We start from the raw sequence: 20176 nt of genomic DNA, 5'->3' as shown, positions 1-20176 counted from the left end.
AAATGGAAAAATAAGCAAGAATATTTGAACATTTAAAAATTACTGTTATTAAAACAGTGTAGGACTGGTACAAAAAAAGAAAGGCAAGTCAATTGAACAGAATGGAATTAGAGTCTAGAAATATATCCACATAATATGAAAATCTGCAATATGATAAAAGGGCCATTTCCAATAGCAAGGAAAGGACAGATTTAATAAACAGCCTTGCAGGAACTAGGTAGTTACCTAGGAAGAAAAACTGGAGCCTTAAATTCAGGATAGATCAAATTTTTAAATGTGAAAAGTCAAATAACAGAAATACCCAACTGTACTTTTAACATTCAACCAGTAGCAGATACACTTTTTCCCTTGAAAAAATGCAGAAAAAGAATGCATAGTATGTTACAATTTGTATTATATCATATAGCATTTATACATATAGATACATTTATGTATCTATATGGTATTTCTGGAGGGTATACAAGAATTTGGTCTTGGTACCTATTTCTTTGAAAGGGAACTAGAAGATGGCTGTCAGGGATAGGAGAGAGACTTAATTTTTTTACCATTTGAATCAAGAAGATGTATTAGTTAATTAAACAAAGAAATTAAAATATATGTCAGAAAACAAAAACAAAAAACCTATACATAATAGTATATAATTAGTAGGAGCTAAACAAGGTTAATTTGGTAACCCAAATTCTGCCAGTAAAATATTGTATAGGGGTCTAAAATGTATCTGAAAATAATATAAAAAGAGAACTGATAGAGTTACTGACTCTTATAAGACACATCAACTAAAAGGCAGGTTTTTCAAAGGCAAAATAATGTCCAGGTCCTTAGGGATTTCTTTACCCTTGAGAACTGGTGAAAGCTACTACTTTACCATAAGGGAGTTAAGAAAGACATCCCCTCTTTAATTTTTCTTCTAGACACACTGCATATTTCATGGCCTGAATCTGTATATGCACCAAATGAACAAAAATAAAGAGAAACTTTGATTTAAAAAGTACCTCAAGGCAATACAAAAAAAAGAAGTCATTTTAATTTTTGATACATATTAAAACATTTCAGTCAGTTCTTCCTGACAGCATAACACGACAAATACACAAGACCTCAAACATGCTTTAAAATGACATTCAGCAAAGTATTTAAAATTTAATAAATAGCAATAATCACACACAAATACATTTTTCATACTCAAACATTAAGCTACTAAAACAGATAGCTAAAGAATAAATAAATGGGAATTGACAATAAAAAAATATGCGGGGTTTTGCAATTCACTTTACTTAAAAAAGGGAGGTGATCTGAATGATTTCTTAATTTGCTTTTCAACATGTAGCATGATCCTCCCCTTATGAATAAAATATATTGAAAAAGTCACTTTCTTACTATAATGCAGTTTTTAAATACAACAAATAAATATGAAACCAGCAAAGCAACCTCAAGTTGTAATAAAAATGCCCCCTCTCACGCTCCCCCTGTAAGCTATGGAAATATATAGTCATTATGATAGCAAATAATAGTATTTAAAGTGATAGTGCTTCTGCACTAAACTCATCTGAGACCTTGATATGATTTTAGTGCAAATCCCTAGGGTCCAATACAAGCATAACCCTGTATCAGGGAAAGACATTACCAGTTGGAACTTATCTTGTACAATTTTTGTACATATTTTATAAAGTTCAAGATTTAATGCATAGTAGAATATCTTCATCCACTTAATTCTGTCCTTAAATAGAGATAAAAAAAGAAATGACTTGGGCTTTTTACCATTTGGTTTGTACCATATTAGAGTATTAAAGTCAACATTAGAAAATTTATAAAAGTTTTTTGTTTTTGCCATTAATTTATCTAACTCTATCTAAATTTCACATCATTGCATGTTAAACATAAGAGAAAAAATTTTAGACAAAGGTTTTTTTCCCTTTGACAAGCTCATATTATGAAATCTAATAATGTTTAGACAGATGTTATACAAATAAAAACAGGTGAGAATAAGGACTTTTTCTCTTTTTATATTAACAACCTTAACATCTAGTATATTAAGTTACAAGATGTATTGGCAAAAGCATAAAGGGTTCAATTAAAAGAAGGTATTATTTTGAACAAAGAAACGTTTTAACATAGGATAGATAGAAACTGACAGTCAAATGTGTTTCAGCAGCCATATCTCTACTGCGAACTACAGTACCGGGAATGAAAACAATTAGAAACAAATGGAAGAACATTACTGAACAATCTGAATACATAATGCATTTTTAGCTGCTAAAATAGTAAACTCTAACGTTTATAGAGTTACACGTGTTTAATTTAACCATGCAGGCTAACATATGATAGTAAGAAATCACCCTGCACCTTTTCTCTTTTTAAATTAAAACTAGTTTAATTGTAAAGTTACAAAACAATGAATGGATATTGCTCCAACTTGTATCCAATCTCCCTGATGGGATTCTTGTACCTAACAAAGTAACAAAGCTTCATCGTCACTTGTTTCATTTTTCAGCGTTGCTTCTAAGCAGGAGTCTGGTATCTGGGCAGTGTGGACAACGCCGCAGCGCTCACAGGGGCCATCGCGATTACTTGGTCTTACTCCAGGGTCTGCTGCACTATATGGTTGTCTGAACCTTTGCCCTTGATCGGAGGCAAGATCAAGAAGAGGTCTGGAGCAATCATTCACATCAAAGTCTGAAGCTCCTTCAGAAACTGGAATTAGCATTTCGACATCATCATCTTCTTCTCTTCCATTTACCCCATTATCAAGTTGTCTCAAAGGGCTCTGGTTCTGACTTACGGAGCTTGATCGCCCTAATGTAAAACGTACCCAACGTAGCCCCTGAGTCATACGACTTAGCGCACTCGTGAGCTGGTGACGCGCCGGACTCACACTTGGGGGTTCCGCGCTTGTCACATCCCGTCCGGTCTCTGTGTGACCACCTCGGGTATTCTGAGTGGAGGAACTTCCACTTGCTCCCACTGTTGCTTCTACAGCTGTCGTGGGAGGGACTTTTTGAGGCAAAGGAGCTGCAACCCCGCCAGATGCTCCTACCGTATCTCTTCTCTCATTTTCTGTGTCTGTGTCGTCAGATTCCACAGAAAACAAACTTCTGTGAGTATGATTTCTTTCAGGTTCTCTGCTGGTACTCTGACTAGGGGCAACCTCATCCCCATCTGCTGAGACCAGAGCCAATGACCCTGAATGGCGTGATCTTGCAAAATTAAAAATACGATTCCAGATGTTGCTGGATCTGCCTGCCATAGGAAGTCTGATTGAAGTAAATCCGAGCTGAGACCGTACAGCTAGCCTCAGGTTTTCCAAAACAGAAGCCTGCAAAAAAAAAGAAAGAAAAGATCTTAAGACAGCTAACAACAAGGTATTAAGATGGAAAACACCCTTCTATTCAGCATGTGTTGTGGATAAATTACTCATTTTACGGTCTATGGAGGATGAATTAAATTCTCTCATCGATACAGGTTCACCTCACTCCAGAATCTAACCTATAACTTGAACCACTGTTCACTGTGTTTAAGATTTTCTTGATACTTCATTTTATATATGAACTTTAAAATGATGTTTAATGCCAATTACAACTGCAATTTTGTTTCAAAACTTCACATGGTAATCCAATCCTAGAAATGCACCAAAGATGGAAAATAAAATTATTTGATACTTCTTTAGCTAGGAGGATAGAAGAATCTCTACAATAATTCTCCAAATGACCTAAAGGAGTGTGAAAACCAGGCTGTTTGTTTGTTTTTTTGTTTTAACACAGAACAAGTTAGACTTGATCTACAAGGTTGAAACCTTCCAAAACATGTAAAAATTATATCTCACAGTTGGTTCTCAAGGATTTGTTGAATGAGTGGATATTGAGGATTTATTTACATTGTCATAAACAAAGGAATTACTGTATTTGTAATGCAGCACAGGAAACAAAAAGCCAAAGAAATTAATTTGTTTATAGCACTATTCAATGGCATCTGAGACATTTGGGTTCCTTCTCAATCTTAAAGATTTAAGTCTTATTTTCTACAGCTTCATGTTAAACATAAATTATAACCTTATTCTTTGAAAATTGGTGATTTTTAATTAGTGCATATGGGAAGTGACCATATTGCCCAACTGAAAGAAAAATCATCTAGATTTTCTTTTTTCTAGGAATGACTATTGGATTTAAAAAAACAAAACAAAACACTACAGTATTTACAAAAACAGTCTTTAAGCTCCACCTAGTGGTTATAAAAAGGAGTAATCAAACTTGGAACAAACACAGCTTTCATCAATCTGGCATTTAGTATTTAAAATACAGTATTTCCAAGAAACAATGGTGAATTGATATACTCCCTTTCAAACGGTGATACAGTTTCCCTCTGCCAAATGAATGGCTCTTGCCTTTCCCCCCCACAGAAGAAAAGAAGGGAAGAGAATAAGAAGATGTGATAACATATGCTTTCCATCTCTGTTTATGACTGGTATTGAAGTAAATCCAAGCTGATACCGTACAGCTAGTCTCAGGTTTTCCATATAGATTTGTGATTTCCATATACACCCTTTGAACACAATCCCTGGAATATAATTCACAAAAAGCTAAGAAGCTACTATCACAGGAATATTTCATAGTCTAGCCTTAGTAAATAACAGATTGTCAATAAGAAATCTGAATATCAGCACATAAAATTTACTATATGAATAAGGTTTTTCACCAATTGGGAATGTAACTATAAACTAACTGAAAAAAAAAAAAAAGTGGCTCACATCCCTTTGAACTCCATAGATTTGGTCCTCCTCATTTGGCATTCACGTTCTAAGGCTTTGTGTGAGCACTGTCATTAAATCCAGAAATGAATACAAGGCTCTTCAGATATCCTCCCCTCTTATGCAGCGGCCACCCACAATGCCTTCAGCACACTTCAAAGCCGTCTTTAACAGTACAGTCTGTCAGTGAGATGAAGCTCTCTACTGGCTTCAAAGTCTGTTTAATTAAATGATTGCCAATTTAACATTAGATTCTACAAGGGGATCTCATGATTGTTTTAGGAATAATTTTATATACTTCTTCAGTTTATGAAGCAGAAGAAAAGCATTCTTCAGAAAGGATTGCTATTTTGAATGAGTTGGTAGTCAGAAGATTATTTTTCTTTTTTTTTTTTTTTTTTTTTGTGGTACGCGGGCCTCTCACTGTTGTGGCCTCTCCCGTTGCGGAGCACAAGCTCCGGACGCGCAGGCTCAGCGGCCATGGCTCACGGGCCCAGCAGCTCCGCGGCATGTGGGATCTTTCCGGACTGGGGCACGAACCCGTGTCCCCTGCATCGGAAGGCGGACTCTCAACTACTGCGCCACCAGGGAAGCCCTATTTTTCTTTTTAAAAACAAATAAGGAAATTTGATAATTTATTACCAAAAGTTTCAAACATAAGAGTGTAATCTCATTAACTGAATAAAATCTAGTTTCCCATTTACAAACATATTTTATTTTAAAACTTTGTTGAAGCAGAGTTCCCTCACAAGGGTAAATTATAACCCTACAAAAATGCTTTACTAGGTAGTAAAGAACTGAAACCTTACCCAAACTGAGGTCTGACCTTTGCCCTTTACTTCTGGGATGAGACCTCAGACCTTGGAATGTCATCTTTGACAGGAGTGTCATTGCATGGAGACTTGGGCCAGCCAGAGAGTAGCACTGCGTTTTAGGTGGAGGCTCTGAGCCACACCAATGTGATGTAGCGTGGGAGTGTTGAGTCAGCAGAATCAGTCAACCTCTGGAGAGGCTAGAGACTGGGATCAGCCACGTGTGCAATTAATCATGCCTATGTGATGGAGCTCCAATAAAAACCCTGGACACCGAGTTTGGGTGAGCTTCCCTGATTGGCAATGTTTTGTGCATACTGTCACATACCCCTGTTGAGAGAATAACACTGTCCTGACTTTATGGGGAGAAGACAATTGGAAGGGTCGTGTTTGGTACCCTCCTGAACCCTGTCCTACGTGTCTCTTCCTTTGGCTGATTTAATCTGGATCCTTTCCCAGCAATAATAGTTACACCAGATTATACTATTAGGTAAAACAGCTTTCAATGAGTTCTCAGTCCTTCCAGTGAATTATCAAACCTGAGGATGGTTTGGGAGCCCCTGAACTTAAAATTGGTTTTAGAAGTAAGGGCTGTCTTGTGTGGACTATGCTCCCTCTAACTTCACAGTTGACTAACCTCTTGAAGGTAGCCTCAGGGTACAGAGGTGGGGTGATAGATGGTGGAGTGGGTGGATAGAATTAACCATCCTCTGAATTCCTACCTAAAAAGAACCCTTCCCCATGGCAGGGACAACAATACATAAAAACCACAATGTAGGTTTTTCCTATGTTGCACACAAAATTCCAACCAGTGGAAGTTCTGAATTACTTACTTTAGCAAATTACATCAAATTCTCACAAAGATTTCCTAAAAGACTCAAATAAGATGACCGACTGTAATTGGAAACCTATTTACCAAAAAGGAAATGGTCTTTCATCTTGAACAGAATTAAATTACTGGGAAAACAATGTTCATCAATTTTTCTTAATTCTGATACTGGGAACAATTTTTAGAAATGTTTCTGGATACATTTACATTCTAAATGTAGAAACCTTAATGCCCTTAAGAACCCTGGCACAATTGTAAGCATTGAAAAAGAAATTTAAAAAGAAATTGCAGGGAACTATATTCGGTATCTTATAATAATCTATTATGGAAAAGAATTTGAAAAAGAATATATATATATATATGTATAACTGGATCACTTTACTGTACACTTGAAGTAAAAAACTGCTCACAAAAATTTAAAGAATTCAGAAACATTAATAATGAGTTACTATTTAAAGAAAATGATATGAATTTTTAAGCACTGTAAAATCCAGCTGTGAAGAAGTTTTCTCTCAAGTCAGGTAGAAATGTTAACTTAATTTCAACAACTTTTATTTTAATCTAGCATGTTACTAATCTATTACTAAGCATATCAACTTTAGTATTTCTTTTTAAATCCTTGAAATAGTTCAAGTAGAAAATAAGTTGTCAAACTTTACTTTTGAATTTTAACACACTAAATTATTCTAAACAGTAAAATGCTTAAGAATCACCTAACCAAATCAGAAGTAAAGAGTGAAAAGTATACTTTTGAATTTGTTAAAATACAATGAAACAATCAGAGTTGACCCTTGAACAACATGGGCTTGAAATGCACGGGACCACTTATATGTGGATTTTTTTCAATAGCAAATTCTATAGTACTACATGATACATGGTTGGTTGAATTTATGGATGTTGAGCCCCAGACACAGAGGTCCGACTATAAAGTTACATGTGAATTTTCACCTGCACAGAGGGTGGGTGTCCCTAGCCCCCTCGTTGTTCAGGGGTCAACTGTATAATTTCAAATCCTCCATATATTTAATTCTTAACGTGACTGCAAAAATTCTGACCCAGTCAAGGATACTTTACCATTATATACAAGTATAGATTTCATTTTAAGAGGTACGGAAAGAGAAATAATAAATTGTAACATACTTGGTTAGGTGGACAAACAGGAAAATCTTCAACTGGTGGAATTAAACCCTGAGCAATCAATTGTCCATAAGAGGGAGGAGCTTCTCTTCTTAACAATTCTGCTTCCACTCTGGACAACTGTGTTTCAAATGATCTTTGAGAGAAACAGGGGGATGAAAAGGGTTAAAGAAAAAGGCAAGCCAAAACAGTAATTTAAAAATTATCAACAATTAAAACAATCTGAATTTTAATATACTTGTTCATTTGTATAAAGCTTACTTAGCCAACATCTGATGAGTATCTACTACCCTACACTGAGAACACAAAGATGAAGCAGACAGTTTAGCCTCATGCGGTTTTACACTAGGGGCCTGGATCATTAAGTTTTAATGAGCTAGATATCCCCATAAAAGATAAAAGTACTAGATCTTTAAACCCCTAAGAACACAGGGGCTTGAGACTTTAGGTGAAAGTATTTGAAAATTCTTAGAAGACACTTTATTCAGTAAGTCCAACATATTTACTTTTCAGATAAGGATAAGAGTGAAATGAGTCACCAAAACCCTTTCTGGAATAACTTGTTCTTAAACTCAAGGCCTCTGGTCTTCATTGTACTCTTATGTTGCAATGTAGTAAAACATTTTCTGGCCATTTATACTGAACCAAAGATAAGATGCACTTGGTTATTGTGATACTGTGCATCTATTCTTAGCTGCCTGGTATGTGACTTCTTTGTTGTATCTATCATTTGTAATTCTCCTGGGACTGACGGTCATGATCTCCACAGGAGCTTTCTAGAAGGTCTCTCTGCCATCAACTTCTCCCAGGTCCAGTCTCTCCTCTACCACACGAAAGACAGCTCTCCCTGAAGGCCACTCTTTAACGCTGAACCACTTCTTACTTAACTGAGATCCTTTGACTTTTATACCACTTTATTTTATAGCTCTTACAACATTTATATTTTTTGCCATCTAATTCTACCAACCAATTCCTTCCTTCTAACTGTAAATTGCCCATGAGATTACTCCTACTCATTTCTCTATTCACCTGTATAATGCTTTCAACATAGAAGGTTCTCAAATTATCTGGAATTGTTGAATTAATATTTATAAAAACCGAGGTTAAAGAGCAACAACCGAGAATTACAGCTTGCAATATTCCTGTAAGACAGATTAACCTGAAAACAGGAACTGATAAACACAGATTGGCTTTTTTCACCTCATAACTCTTAGTATTTATTTGTTTTTTAATGTTCTTATTAGGCTTTTGAGTCATAGGCTTTTCATAGTCATTTTATAAATCATAATAAGTATTTATTTCTCAACAATATAACAAAAATATATTGCTAATCTCATTAAGAAATGTGTTGTAAATATGTGGGCCATGCTTTTACTGTAGAGAGCATAAGCAATATAGTTTTGTCTTGATACTGACCTTCGTTCAAACATTCTCAGAGAATAGAGCTTACAAGTACATCCCAAGGCAATGACCAGTAACAGGCCACAGATAAGGCTACCTATGACGGCTGCAGTTATGACTCGGGTAGGCACGATTACCGGGCAATTCTCCTCATCGCTGCCATCGCCACAGTCGTCCTGAGAGTCACACACCCAGCTTTCAAACACACAACGATTGTTTTTGCAATGAAAATTTCCTGGCTGGCAAAAAAAGCAGTTTTTTTCATCGGAGCCATTTGGGCAATGATTCTGGTAGTTGCAGCGATCAGAACGAGGGTAACAGACGCCGTTCCGGGAACATGGGAACTCTTCCTTTTGGCACATGGTACAATTGATTTCATCCCTTCCGTTTGGGCAATGCCAATACCCATCACAGCGCTGCTGCTCTGTATAACACCCCCAGTTCCCTCCGCAGGGTATTTCCCATGGCAAACAGAAGCCGTCTACTTGGTAAGTAGCATTAAATCCCCTGGCAGCGTTGACTTTATCGGCACAGAAATGTACCCTTATCTGTCCAGAAGAAGACACGACAGTGAGAGGCGCATGAGAGTCAAAAGCAGTTAACACACGCAAAAGCTTGTGTGGATTCTCCTCTAATCCATCGTATATTTTGACATAATCACCATAACCAGTACCATCAAGTTTAAAGTCAGTGAAGCGTAAGATGACTTTACGATGATCACCAGTGTCTATTAGCCAGGTGCAATTGCTTCCGGGAGGATAAAAGTCTGGATAATTGGGAGAATTAAAAGTACCATAAAAATATTTTAACCACTGCCCACAGGTTGGCACATCACAGTCTATCTCATCTCCAAGGTCAAGGCAGTCAATGTTCCCATCACATTTTAAAGATTCGGGGAGGCAAGTGTAAACTTTGGTAAACCGAGATAGACACTGGAACTGGTTGTAAGCACAGGGTTGGAAAGAGGCAGATGTTGGAGGATTCACTTCTTTGGCACAGATCTCTTCATCAGAACTATCTCCACATTCGTCCATGTTATTGCATTTCCAGGCTGCTGGTATACACTTTCCATTACCACAACGAAACTGGTCACAAGCACAGTTTGGTTCCTCAGATTTCCCTGGGAGGACATTGGGAGGAGGGAGATGGAGAGATAAGGAGGAAAAAAACATACTCTTTAAAGGGTATATAACAGCAAGTGGCATTTTTATCGTAAATGTTGATTAGCCCAAATGATAGTTGGGCTTGATCAAAAAATAGGTTAAACTCTAATGGCAAATTAATATTGGCTTACTGATTACTCAACTATTTATTAACCACTTATGATTTGTCCCATGAAGATCTCTACAGCTGATCTAAAGAGAAAAGACCAATCCTGTTTTTGCAGAAGCTATTTTACTGCAGAACATTTAGTAAAGTGATGTAAGATACGTAAGTCAGTAGGATGTATTGCCTAAGAATTTCAAATACTCTACTGTATAAACATTTTGCAATGAAGAAAAACTCCTCTATATATAATCACCTTTTCAAATCCAGTTTTAGTATTCTTTTTGAGTTGTTTATATATATATTATATATATATATACAAACACATACACACAATATTTTGCTATGTGTATCATAGCATATTTTGCAAGCCCATTATTTAGACTCAAATTTTTGCTAAGATTATCATAAGTTAACTTTATTCTATTTCTAACATTTCATGTAACCACAACATGGTACTTCCATTTTATAACTGTTTTAATACAACTGCAAAATATTTTATGAATCTGAGCTAAAGGTATACATTTACTCAACAAAACAGTAGGGGGAAGAAGAGAGAAAAGAATGGAAATGTTTATAGAATTCTGATTATCTTAGTGGACTATCTTAAATATGTAACAATGACGTAGGGAAAGAAAACCAAACATTAGATTCCTACAGTCCACACTGATGATGTCGGCCAATGCTTACCTCTCCATTAACAACTTTTATTTACTGGCAAATAGGTGACAGAAAATGTGCTTCAGAACCTAAGTAAATATTACAAAGACTGTGCTTTTAATAAAAAAGAGAAAAAGCAGCATATGTTGCTAAAGGAGACCATGTCATTTCAGAAAATGTCCAAAATGATTTTCAGCAAAAATTTACATAACTCTAATGCTCTGAGTTCTTCATATTTGTATGATCTGCTCACTCTTTTTGGATAAAGTTTAAGAACTAGCAAAAGAAGACTTCTGATACTACAAACTACAAAAGTGAAATTGATTATGTCTTTTCTTTGAAGGTGTAAAGAAAAGGGTAATGCACACACACAAAAATACATTCTGAAGTAACTTGCAGGATACTGGTAAACACTTGAGGGGAGAAAGTTCCTTTTAAAATAAACGTATTCAAAATATTTAAAAAGAAAACTGACCTTAGTTTGTAAAATTAATCATTTTATTAGGATTATACAAAATGCCTTTTGGAGACCCGGATCTATGGTACCTGAACCTTTAGCCTCTAATTCCTCAATCTCAGCTGCCTTGAGGATTGAGTCACAATTAAATGGACATTGTTTAGAAGGCGAGTCCTGAAGTGACTGAGCAGTAAATACTATAGAATTCTGTTCCATATCTTTCTTCTTATTTAAAAACACACCTGAAAAGTATGCCAGTCTGAAACCCTTCCTAGAGATACTGTCATCGGAATGGAACCTGATCCAGACGTGGTCTTGTGAAGAAATATATGGTGGTGGGATTGTAGAACCACAGGCTCTGTAGCTTTCAATATTCTTGTATGTTTCTATCGTCAACCAGTCCAAACTGCATCTTCTGGACCCCTGAATATCAAAATCCTGAAAACTACAAATAAAAAGTCAGAAAAGGCTACTGAAAAGGAAATTTTGGAAAAAAATTTCATTAATAATACAAAGTAACTGAGGACTTTATTACAAGCCTCCATATATTCACTGATTCTCCTGGATCTTCTAGGCCCACGACTATATCATCAGCAAATAATAATACTGCTTCTGTGTTCCTAACATTTATATCTCTTTCCCAGGTTCCAGAACAATACTTCTTCATAAGTAACATGAAATTCCAAAATAACGCTAAGAAACAGGAGACAGTTGGCACCTTTTTTCTTTTTCTTCTCCCTGTGTGTGTTTAGGAAGGACCACTTCTAATTCTTAGCACCCTAAATTGTTCTCTGTTTGAACTACTCCATAATTCGATGAACTGAAGGACACAGAGGAAGTCTGCCTTCTCTAGATTAGACTGGTTCACCTGCTTGCTTAATGAGTTTATAGCTCACATTTCAGGAGAGCAAATAGCACAAACCTGAGCCAAGTAAAAAAGTTAAAAATGAACAAACAAAAAACTTCTTCAGTGAAAAGTCCCTGAGTTTGGGAATACTTTTCTTCATAAATGGTTTATAACCAAACGTTATCTTGTAGTTCATAAAATACGGGCATGAATAAAGGGCAGAAAAGTCAAATAAGGACCACACACAAAATTAGCCACTGCTATGAAAAAAGAAAAAACAAAACAGCATTTTCTACTAACATGTCTCACCGAAAAGTGAGATTCCTGCCTTAAGCCAAGTGATGATAAAGTTAATTATCCAAGGATTATTATACCAGGATATTTCCTCTTTAAATATTCTGAGTAACTACAACAAAGGTAGACAATTTGACTGCTTCCAGTTTTTCACTATTATGAACAAGGCTGGAATCCTTATACATGTTCTCTCCACACACACATGAGTAAGTATTTCTCTAGGACAAATTTTTCTACAAGTAGAATTGCTAGGTCAAAAGACACAATTCCACTTTAAATTTGATGGCAACACTGAGAAAAATGTTTATACCAACTCACAATTCCACCAAGTGTGTATGAAAAAGCACCTTATACCCCACAACTCTGGCAAAATGAAACATTTTATTTCTAAAGATTTGTTGCCAGTTAGGTGGATAAAATAGATTTATCATTGTTCTAGTTTGCATTTCCTTATTTACTGAAATTGAAACACTTTTTCCTATGTTTATTAGCTATTTCTATTTCCGTGAATCACCTTGTTATATCCTTCATACCTTACAATTTGTTCTTATTTAAGAGCTCTTCATATAGTATAAACATGTATCTATTTGGGGCATGTATGTTATGCAAGATATATGTAGATCCACTCAAACCCTCATTCTCTCCAACAGTTGGTGCTGTCAGTCTTTCTTAATGGTATCTTTTACTGAGGAGTTTTTTTTTTTGAAGTATAGCTGACTTACAATATTATATTAGTTTCAGGTGTACAACACAGTGATTCGATATTTTTACAGCTTATACATCATATAAAGTTATTATTACATATTGGCTATATTCCCCTGTGCTGCACATTACATCCTTGTAACTTATTTATTTTATACATAGTAGTCTGTACCTCTTAATACCCCTCACCTATCTTGTCCCTCTCCTTGATCTCTGTATCTGTGAGTCTGTTTCTGTTTTGTTATATTCGTTAATGTATTTTATTTTTCATATTCCATATAAACTGAAAACATACAGTATTTGCCTTTCTCTGACTTATTTCACTAAGCGTAATAACATGTAGGTCCATCCATGTTGTTGCAAATGGCAAAATTTCACTCTTTTATAACTGAGAAATATTACATTATATCACAGCTTCTTTACCCACTTATCTGTTGATGGATACTTAGGTTGCTTTCATGTCTTGGCTACTATACGTAATGCTGCTATGAACACTGGGATGCATATATCTTTTCAAATTTTTTTTTTTAATTTTCTTTGGATATGAAGAGTGGAACTGCTAGATCGTCTGATGATTCTATTTTTAATTTTTTGAGGAACTTGCATACTGTTTTCCATAGTGGCTGTGCTGAATGGGAGAATATATTTGCAAATGATATGTCCAATAAGGGGTTAATAATCCAAAATATATAAAGAACTCATACAATTCAATATCAAAAAAACAAACATCCCAATTAAAACATGCACAGAGGATCTAACATTTTTCCAAAGAAGACACACAGATGCCAATAGGCACATGAAGAAATGCTCAGCATTGCTAATCATCAGGGAAATACAACTCAAAACCACAATGAGACATCACCTTACATCTGTCAGAATGGTTATTGTCAAAGCCATGTTGGCAAGGATGTGGAGAAAAGGGAACCTTTGTGCACTGTTGGTGGAGACGTAAACCGGTGTAGCCACTCTGGAAAACAGTATGGAGATTCCTCAAAAAATTAAGAATAGAACTACCATATGATCCAGCAATTCCACTCCTAGCTATTTACTGGAAGAAAAAAAACACTAATTAGAAAAGATACATGCACCCCAAATTTCATTGCAGCATTATTTACAATAGCCAAAATATGGAAGTAATCAAAGTGTCCTTTAATATACTTTTTTTTTTTTTGCTGCACCTTTTGGCTTTGTGGGATCACAGTTCCCCGACCAGGGACTGAAACAGGGCCATGCCAGTGAAAGCCCAGAATCCTAACCACTAGGCCACCAGGGAACTCCCAACTTTTAATCAACTAAGATTCATGAAATCAGGGACCTGATCCAGAACAAAAGAAATAATAAATACCTCTTCACATATACACTACTAGGGGTTTGGTTTGCTAATATTCATTTAGGATGTTTAAAATACATTTACAAGTGGAAGTAGTTTTCAGTTTTTCTTTCTTTATGCTTCAGAATAGTTTATGTAGCAAAAACACTGTTTACAAACCTGTGCCTTGTGCCTCTTCAGAGTACGGATGATTTAGGGTAGAGATTTTCAATTTCTTCATGCTTTTTGGTTTAATCAGCTTTCCTAAACTCAAGTCAGTTTTGATAATTTAAGTTTTCTTAGAAATTATCATTTTATCTTGAAAGTAAAATTTATCATTGCAAAGCTTTACATAGTACTTTCATACAACTGGTTAAATTTTCATATCTGTGGTCTTTAAATTTGTTTGGATTTTCTACGTAGGTAAGTGTAGTATTGGCAAAGGAAAGTTTCACCTCTTCCTTTTCATTTTTTTATACCACTAACCTCTATTTGTTGGAACGTTGTATTGACTGAGGTTCAAGTACAAGCAGTGAAAGCATGTATCCTTGTCTTGGTCCTTAGTGCTAAAATTAACTTCAATATTAAGTTTGATTTTAAAATTTTTTAAACAGATAACTTATGAGGTTAAGGAAATTGCTTCTCTATTCATTTGGCAAAACTTGCCTGCAAAACTATCTGGGTGTAGAATCTTATTTTGAGTGTTGATTTAATTTCTTTAATAGCTATTGCATTCATTAGTTTTCTAATTCTTCTTGAATCAATTTTGGTAACACACGTAGAAAATGATTCATTTCTTCTAATTGTATAAAAGTATCAGTATAAACCATTCATGGTATTCCTTTACGACTTCTAAAGTCTCTATTATTGTATTTATAACTATAGACACTTTTTAAAAAAAATTTTTATTTGTACCTTTCCTCTTTTTTCTTCACTCTTGCCTTGAGATCTGTCTTTGTCTATTTTCCTCACTCTTTCAGAAAACCAGTTTTTGGTTATTTTTTCTATTTAATTATTTTCTGATCTTAACTTTATTTTTTCTACTAAAGATTTACCCTGTAGTTTTTCTTCTAAACTCTTGAGAAAATGCTGAGCTTATTTATTTTCCATCTTACTAATTTTAAAATAAATGCATTAAAGCTGTAAAATTTTCTAAGTACTCTTTCAATGTATTCCAACAGTTTTAATATCTAATACTTTCATTATGGCTATTTAAAAATATTTTGAGTTTCATTGTGATTTCCATCTTTAATGCAGAAGTTATTTAGGAATACGTTTCTGAACATATGGGGTTTTTTAAATTGTTGGTTTCTAATTTAACTGCATTATGATCAGAGGAAATCTGAATGATGTAAAGTCTGGAAATACATTCAGAATTCCTTTAGTTAATACATAATCAATTTTTAAATAAACGTCACATATGTCTTTGAAAGAAATGTGCATTCTCTATTCACTGAAATAGGTATAAACATTACACACCTATGTAATACATGCGTTACTGAATCAAGCTTGTTAGTTTTATCAAATCTTCTCCATTTTTACTGTTTTCCTGTTTAATGTATTAACTTCAGATTAAAACATATGTTTAGAAACTTCCACTGAATTGTGCACTAGTCAAACCTGGTCAAACTTGGTAACTCCCCCCACAGTCTGCTTTGCTTATGTTTTATGCTGTGTTATTAGGTACACAATGTTGAACCAGGATTTTATCTTCCTAGTGGATTATTCCATTTGTTACTAATACTTTGTGTCTTAAGGTTAATTACAACTGATGTTAACCTTCCTGCACTAGCTCTCTCCTGATCTGTACTTCCATAGCTTATCTTTTCCTATCCTCATTTTTTTTTTTTTTGCGGTATGCGGGCCTCTCACTGTTGTGACCTCTCCCGTTGCAGAGCACAGGCTCCGGAAGCGCAGGCTCAGCGGCCATGGCTCACGGGCCCAGCCGCTCCGCGGCATGTGGGATCCTCCCGGACCGGGGCATGAACCCGTGTCCCCTGCATCGGCAGGCGGACTCTCAACCACTGCGCCGCCAGGGAAGCCCTCCTATCCTCATGTTTTAGACTTTCTGTTGGTGCTGTTTTAGGTATGTTCTTATTAAGCCCATTGGAGAGGAATCATATCAATCAACCAACCAATAAACCTGATTGGATAGTCTATCTTTTAAAGGTTGTGAGTTTTTTTGATTGAATAGCTTTTCTCTTTGGGGTGGGGAGTGGGGTTCTCATTTTCCTCCTTTCCTGTATTCTTCTGTATTACTAGGTTTTTGAAGGTTTTTTTTTAAAAGTTTCTTTCCCTCTGCTTTGGTTTAATAAAGTCCAAGTAAGAGTATTCAGTGTTTCTATTCTCTCAAATTCTCAAATTCAGTAGAAAAATTTACAACTTTATTTTCACCCATCTGTAACTGAAATTTAACATTTCCTTCACTTATGAATATGTACAACAAACCATGAATAGTTTTTCTTTTTTAAAATAAATTTATTTATTTATTTTTGGCTGCGTTGGGTTTTTGTTGCTGCATGTGGGCTTTCTCTACTTGCGGTGAGGGGGGCTACCCTTCATTGTGGTGCGCGGGCTTCTTATTGCGGTGACTTCTTGTTGCAGAAAATGGGCTCTAGGCATGCGGGGTTCAGTAGTTGTGGCACATGGGCTCAGTAGTTGTGGCTCTCAGGCTCTAGAGCGCAGGCTCAGTAGTTGTGGTGCACGGGCTTAGTTCCTCCGCAGCATGTGGGATCTTCCTGGACCAGGGATCGAACCCGTGTCCCCTGCATTGGCAGGCGGGTTCTTACCACTGCACCACCAGGGAAGTCCCATGAATAGTTTTTATAGTACCTCTCACACTGTCACCAATAGAAATCACAGATAATTTCATCTTATATTTCAGTTTTAATAGAGATCTAGAATAACTATTTACACTCAAAACCACTTTGAAATTATAGTAATTGTTAAAAGCATGGCTTGCTCACTAATACGTTAATAAATAAGCATATATGTACTATCATATTATAAATTTGTAAAAATACCTGATAGCTATACTTCAGGAATAATTGGTTCCCTTTGTAATGCTATGTGTTTTGTTTTATAAATTTGAAAACATTCTGAGAAAGGATCTATAGGTTTCACCAAACTACCAAAGTGTTCGTGGCATAAAAAAGGTTAAGAAAAAAACCCCTAATATATTAAAGTGTACAACATCTGTAGTAAATCTGTTCCAACTTGATTTTGTTGGCTGATTTGGTTAGTATTAAAGTTCTTCAAACATTCTAGAAATTTGGGTTGCACACTTTTGTGAAAGAGTTTTGGTGCTGTTTTTGTTTTGTTTTTAAAATTTTATCTTCTCCTACGTTCCCCCACGGCATGTTTTGTAGCTACCTCCACTTAGGTCTCCATCCCAAAACCAGTCCTAGGATGGTGGTTCAGAGTAGTAGTATAGACCCGGTCACAGAGTCAGTGGGGACTTAGTTAAATTCCTATTTATTATGGTATGTCTCCTACCTTTCTAAGCTCTCAGCCCCATGAAAGTTCAAGCAGTGGTTAGTAGAAGTTTTTTTCAGCCTCCTTTCTTGAGCAAAATATCCTGACCCTACTCCTTGGCTTCAAGCAGGGAACCAGAATCCAATCCTCTACCTCCTGTGGATAAGGTGGCCTTTGTGGATTTGGGAAGATTTAAAGGGAAGGGATAAAAATGTTTATATATCACCATCTTTAACCAGTTTTATACGGAGAGGTCTAAATATTGTTTGTTCATAGTTGGTAATTTTAGTTTCTCTCTTTTATCTAGATTTTAATTATTTTAAACTCAGGAATGAATGTTGATTTTGTTTTTACCAAAAAGCTTTAAAACATCTGTCTAATCTAGGTAATCATATACCTTTTCTGTGACTTGTTAATATGGTAAATTAATATTTCCTAATATTGACTCAATTGTGTCTAAATGAGCTGTATTTGATTATGGTATAAATTTCTTTTGAACAATATATTTAAGATATTACACCAATGTTCACAAGTGAAACCTGACTTTCTTTGTGTATTATGTGGGTGTGTCATCTTTTTAAAGTTTGGTATTACCATGTTAATGGTTTCAATAAGAACTAGGACGATTACTAAAATTACTTTCTGATTTTATGAGGCTAGCTGTGTAAATCCAAATTTGTTAACTCCATCCAGAATTTAGGAAATCTTCCCTTAGATGTGGAGCTCACCTCCAATATTGTTCTGCATTTCACTATTTTGCTTGGTTTTTAGCGTAGCTTTGTGAAATCTCAAGGATCCAACACATGATCAGAACCAGATGGCAGGATTCCATGTCACCTCCTTTGTGCTGGCAAGAATTTCCAAGTTTTACATAACTGAGCTGGTAGGCTGCAAATTTAATTTGGGGTTGGATTTTTAGGTTAAAAGAAAAAAAATCTCCAAAAAGTCTAGTTTTATGTTTAAAAAATATTTGGAATCCCTATGGTAAAATATTACTTTGTAAACACATTTGTACTTAGTCATGTTATAAGTAACAGAAAATAGGCATATTGTTCAGATTCCAACACTGGTACTGCTGCAGAAGGATAACCTTAATGGTACATCCTACCAATCCATCAAGCAAGGGATCATACTTCTCACAGAGGAGTGTTACAGCTTCCACAGAAGCTCAGCTCCAGTGTTCCAAAAGATGTGGCCTGGGGCAGAGAGGAACCAAAGAAAAACATACCATATGTCCCTGTTTTACAGCTGCCACAGAAAAAAGGGGATAGACTACAGTTGTGTTCCTCAAGAGACTGGTTTTCTCATTAGTTAATGAATATAAAAAAGGAGCATGGAAAGATTAAAAAATAGGCTAAATTTACAATCTCATTTGTAAAAAATTGTAAAATTAAGGCATATGTCTATGATCTGCAAGGTCTCTTCCAAATCTAAAATTCCATGATCCTTACCTATAAAAATGTAATTAATGAAAGAATGTCAAAGATGCCTTTGCACTGTCTGTGACAGGAATGGCATTCTTAACTGTGCCATGGTTCTTTGTTTAGGTACACTATTTTTTTTCTCCCCTTCAGGCAAATTTTTTTTTTTTTCCTAATAGCTTTGATATAATTTCCTTACGCAAGTAATATCTAGTTCCACTGAATGTTTCCTCCTTAACATCTTACTCCCACAGTTTTTCTCTGCAATTTTAAATGTCTGTAAAATAATCTTAATTTTCCTGATTTATATCATATTTATTCTTAGGATCTTAAACTTATGGTTATTTCCCCTAGGAGTATCTTTCATTTTGTATTCTTAACAAATGTTCTATTGTCTCAGTGCTATGAAAGAAAGAGATTTTTCTAGACACAGTATTTATCCATCATCAGCTTATTTCAAGTTTTATACACAGACGTAGCCTACAATCATGTTTTAACTCCTTACGGTAGAGGACTCTACTAACAAGACCAAGATTATGGGTTAGATCTCCAAGTGGATTACTGAGTCCTGTTTATTTGTCTCATGGCCAAAGATTACACTGTTGATCCTAATAAGCTGTTTTGCACATGTGTACCTTTTGTTAAAAAATTGCCTAGAAGAATACGGATGGCTCAGTGCAAATTCATTACCGCCATTAGAAAATATTCAAAACACATGCCTTAATAAAAGAGGAAGAGCGGGTTGCTATTCCTACCCTCAAGATGGTACTGATAAATATAATTTACTATATTTTCTGAAAAATCATCTTTTTATATTACTGCATGTTGA

The 20176-nt window shown here is 35.4% G+C and overlaps 1 protein-coding gene across 2 annotated transcripts in view; it reads right to left on the bottom strand.

Moving 5' to 3' along the window:
- Window positions 1-980: 980 nt before the first annotated feature.
- LRP12 (LDL receptor related protein 12) overlaps window positions 981-20176 on the bottom strand; it is an 83974-nt gene continuing 64778 nt past the window's right edge. For both annotated transcript variants that reach the window (XM_029222951.1, XM_029222953.1), the window contains 4 exons: window positions 11543-11745; window positions 8933-10037; window positions 7520-7652; window positions 981-3310 (listed from right to left, as the gene is read on the bottom strand). In XM_029222951.1, the coding sequence (XP_029078784.1) occupies window positions 2444-3310; window positions 7520-7652; window positions 8933-10037; window positions 11543-11745 (2308 nt within the window). In that variant the 3' untranslated portion in view covers window positions 981-2443. The remainder of the gene's footprint in view (window positions 3311-7519; window positions 7653-8932; window positions 10038-11542; window positions 11746-20176) is intronic.

This window comes from Monodon monoceros, unplaced genomic scaffold, assembly GCF_005190385.1.
Source record: "Monodon monoceros isolate NGI ecotype Baffin Bay Population unplaced genomic scaffold, NGI_Narwhal_1 Super_Scaffold_14, whole genome shotgun sequence".
Classification (NCBI taxonomy): Eukaryota; Metazoa; Chordata; class Mammalia; order Artiodactyla; family Monodontidae; genus Monodon; species Monodon monoceros.
This window is presented reverse-complemented; position numbering and strand designations above follow the sequence as displayed.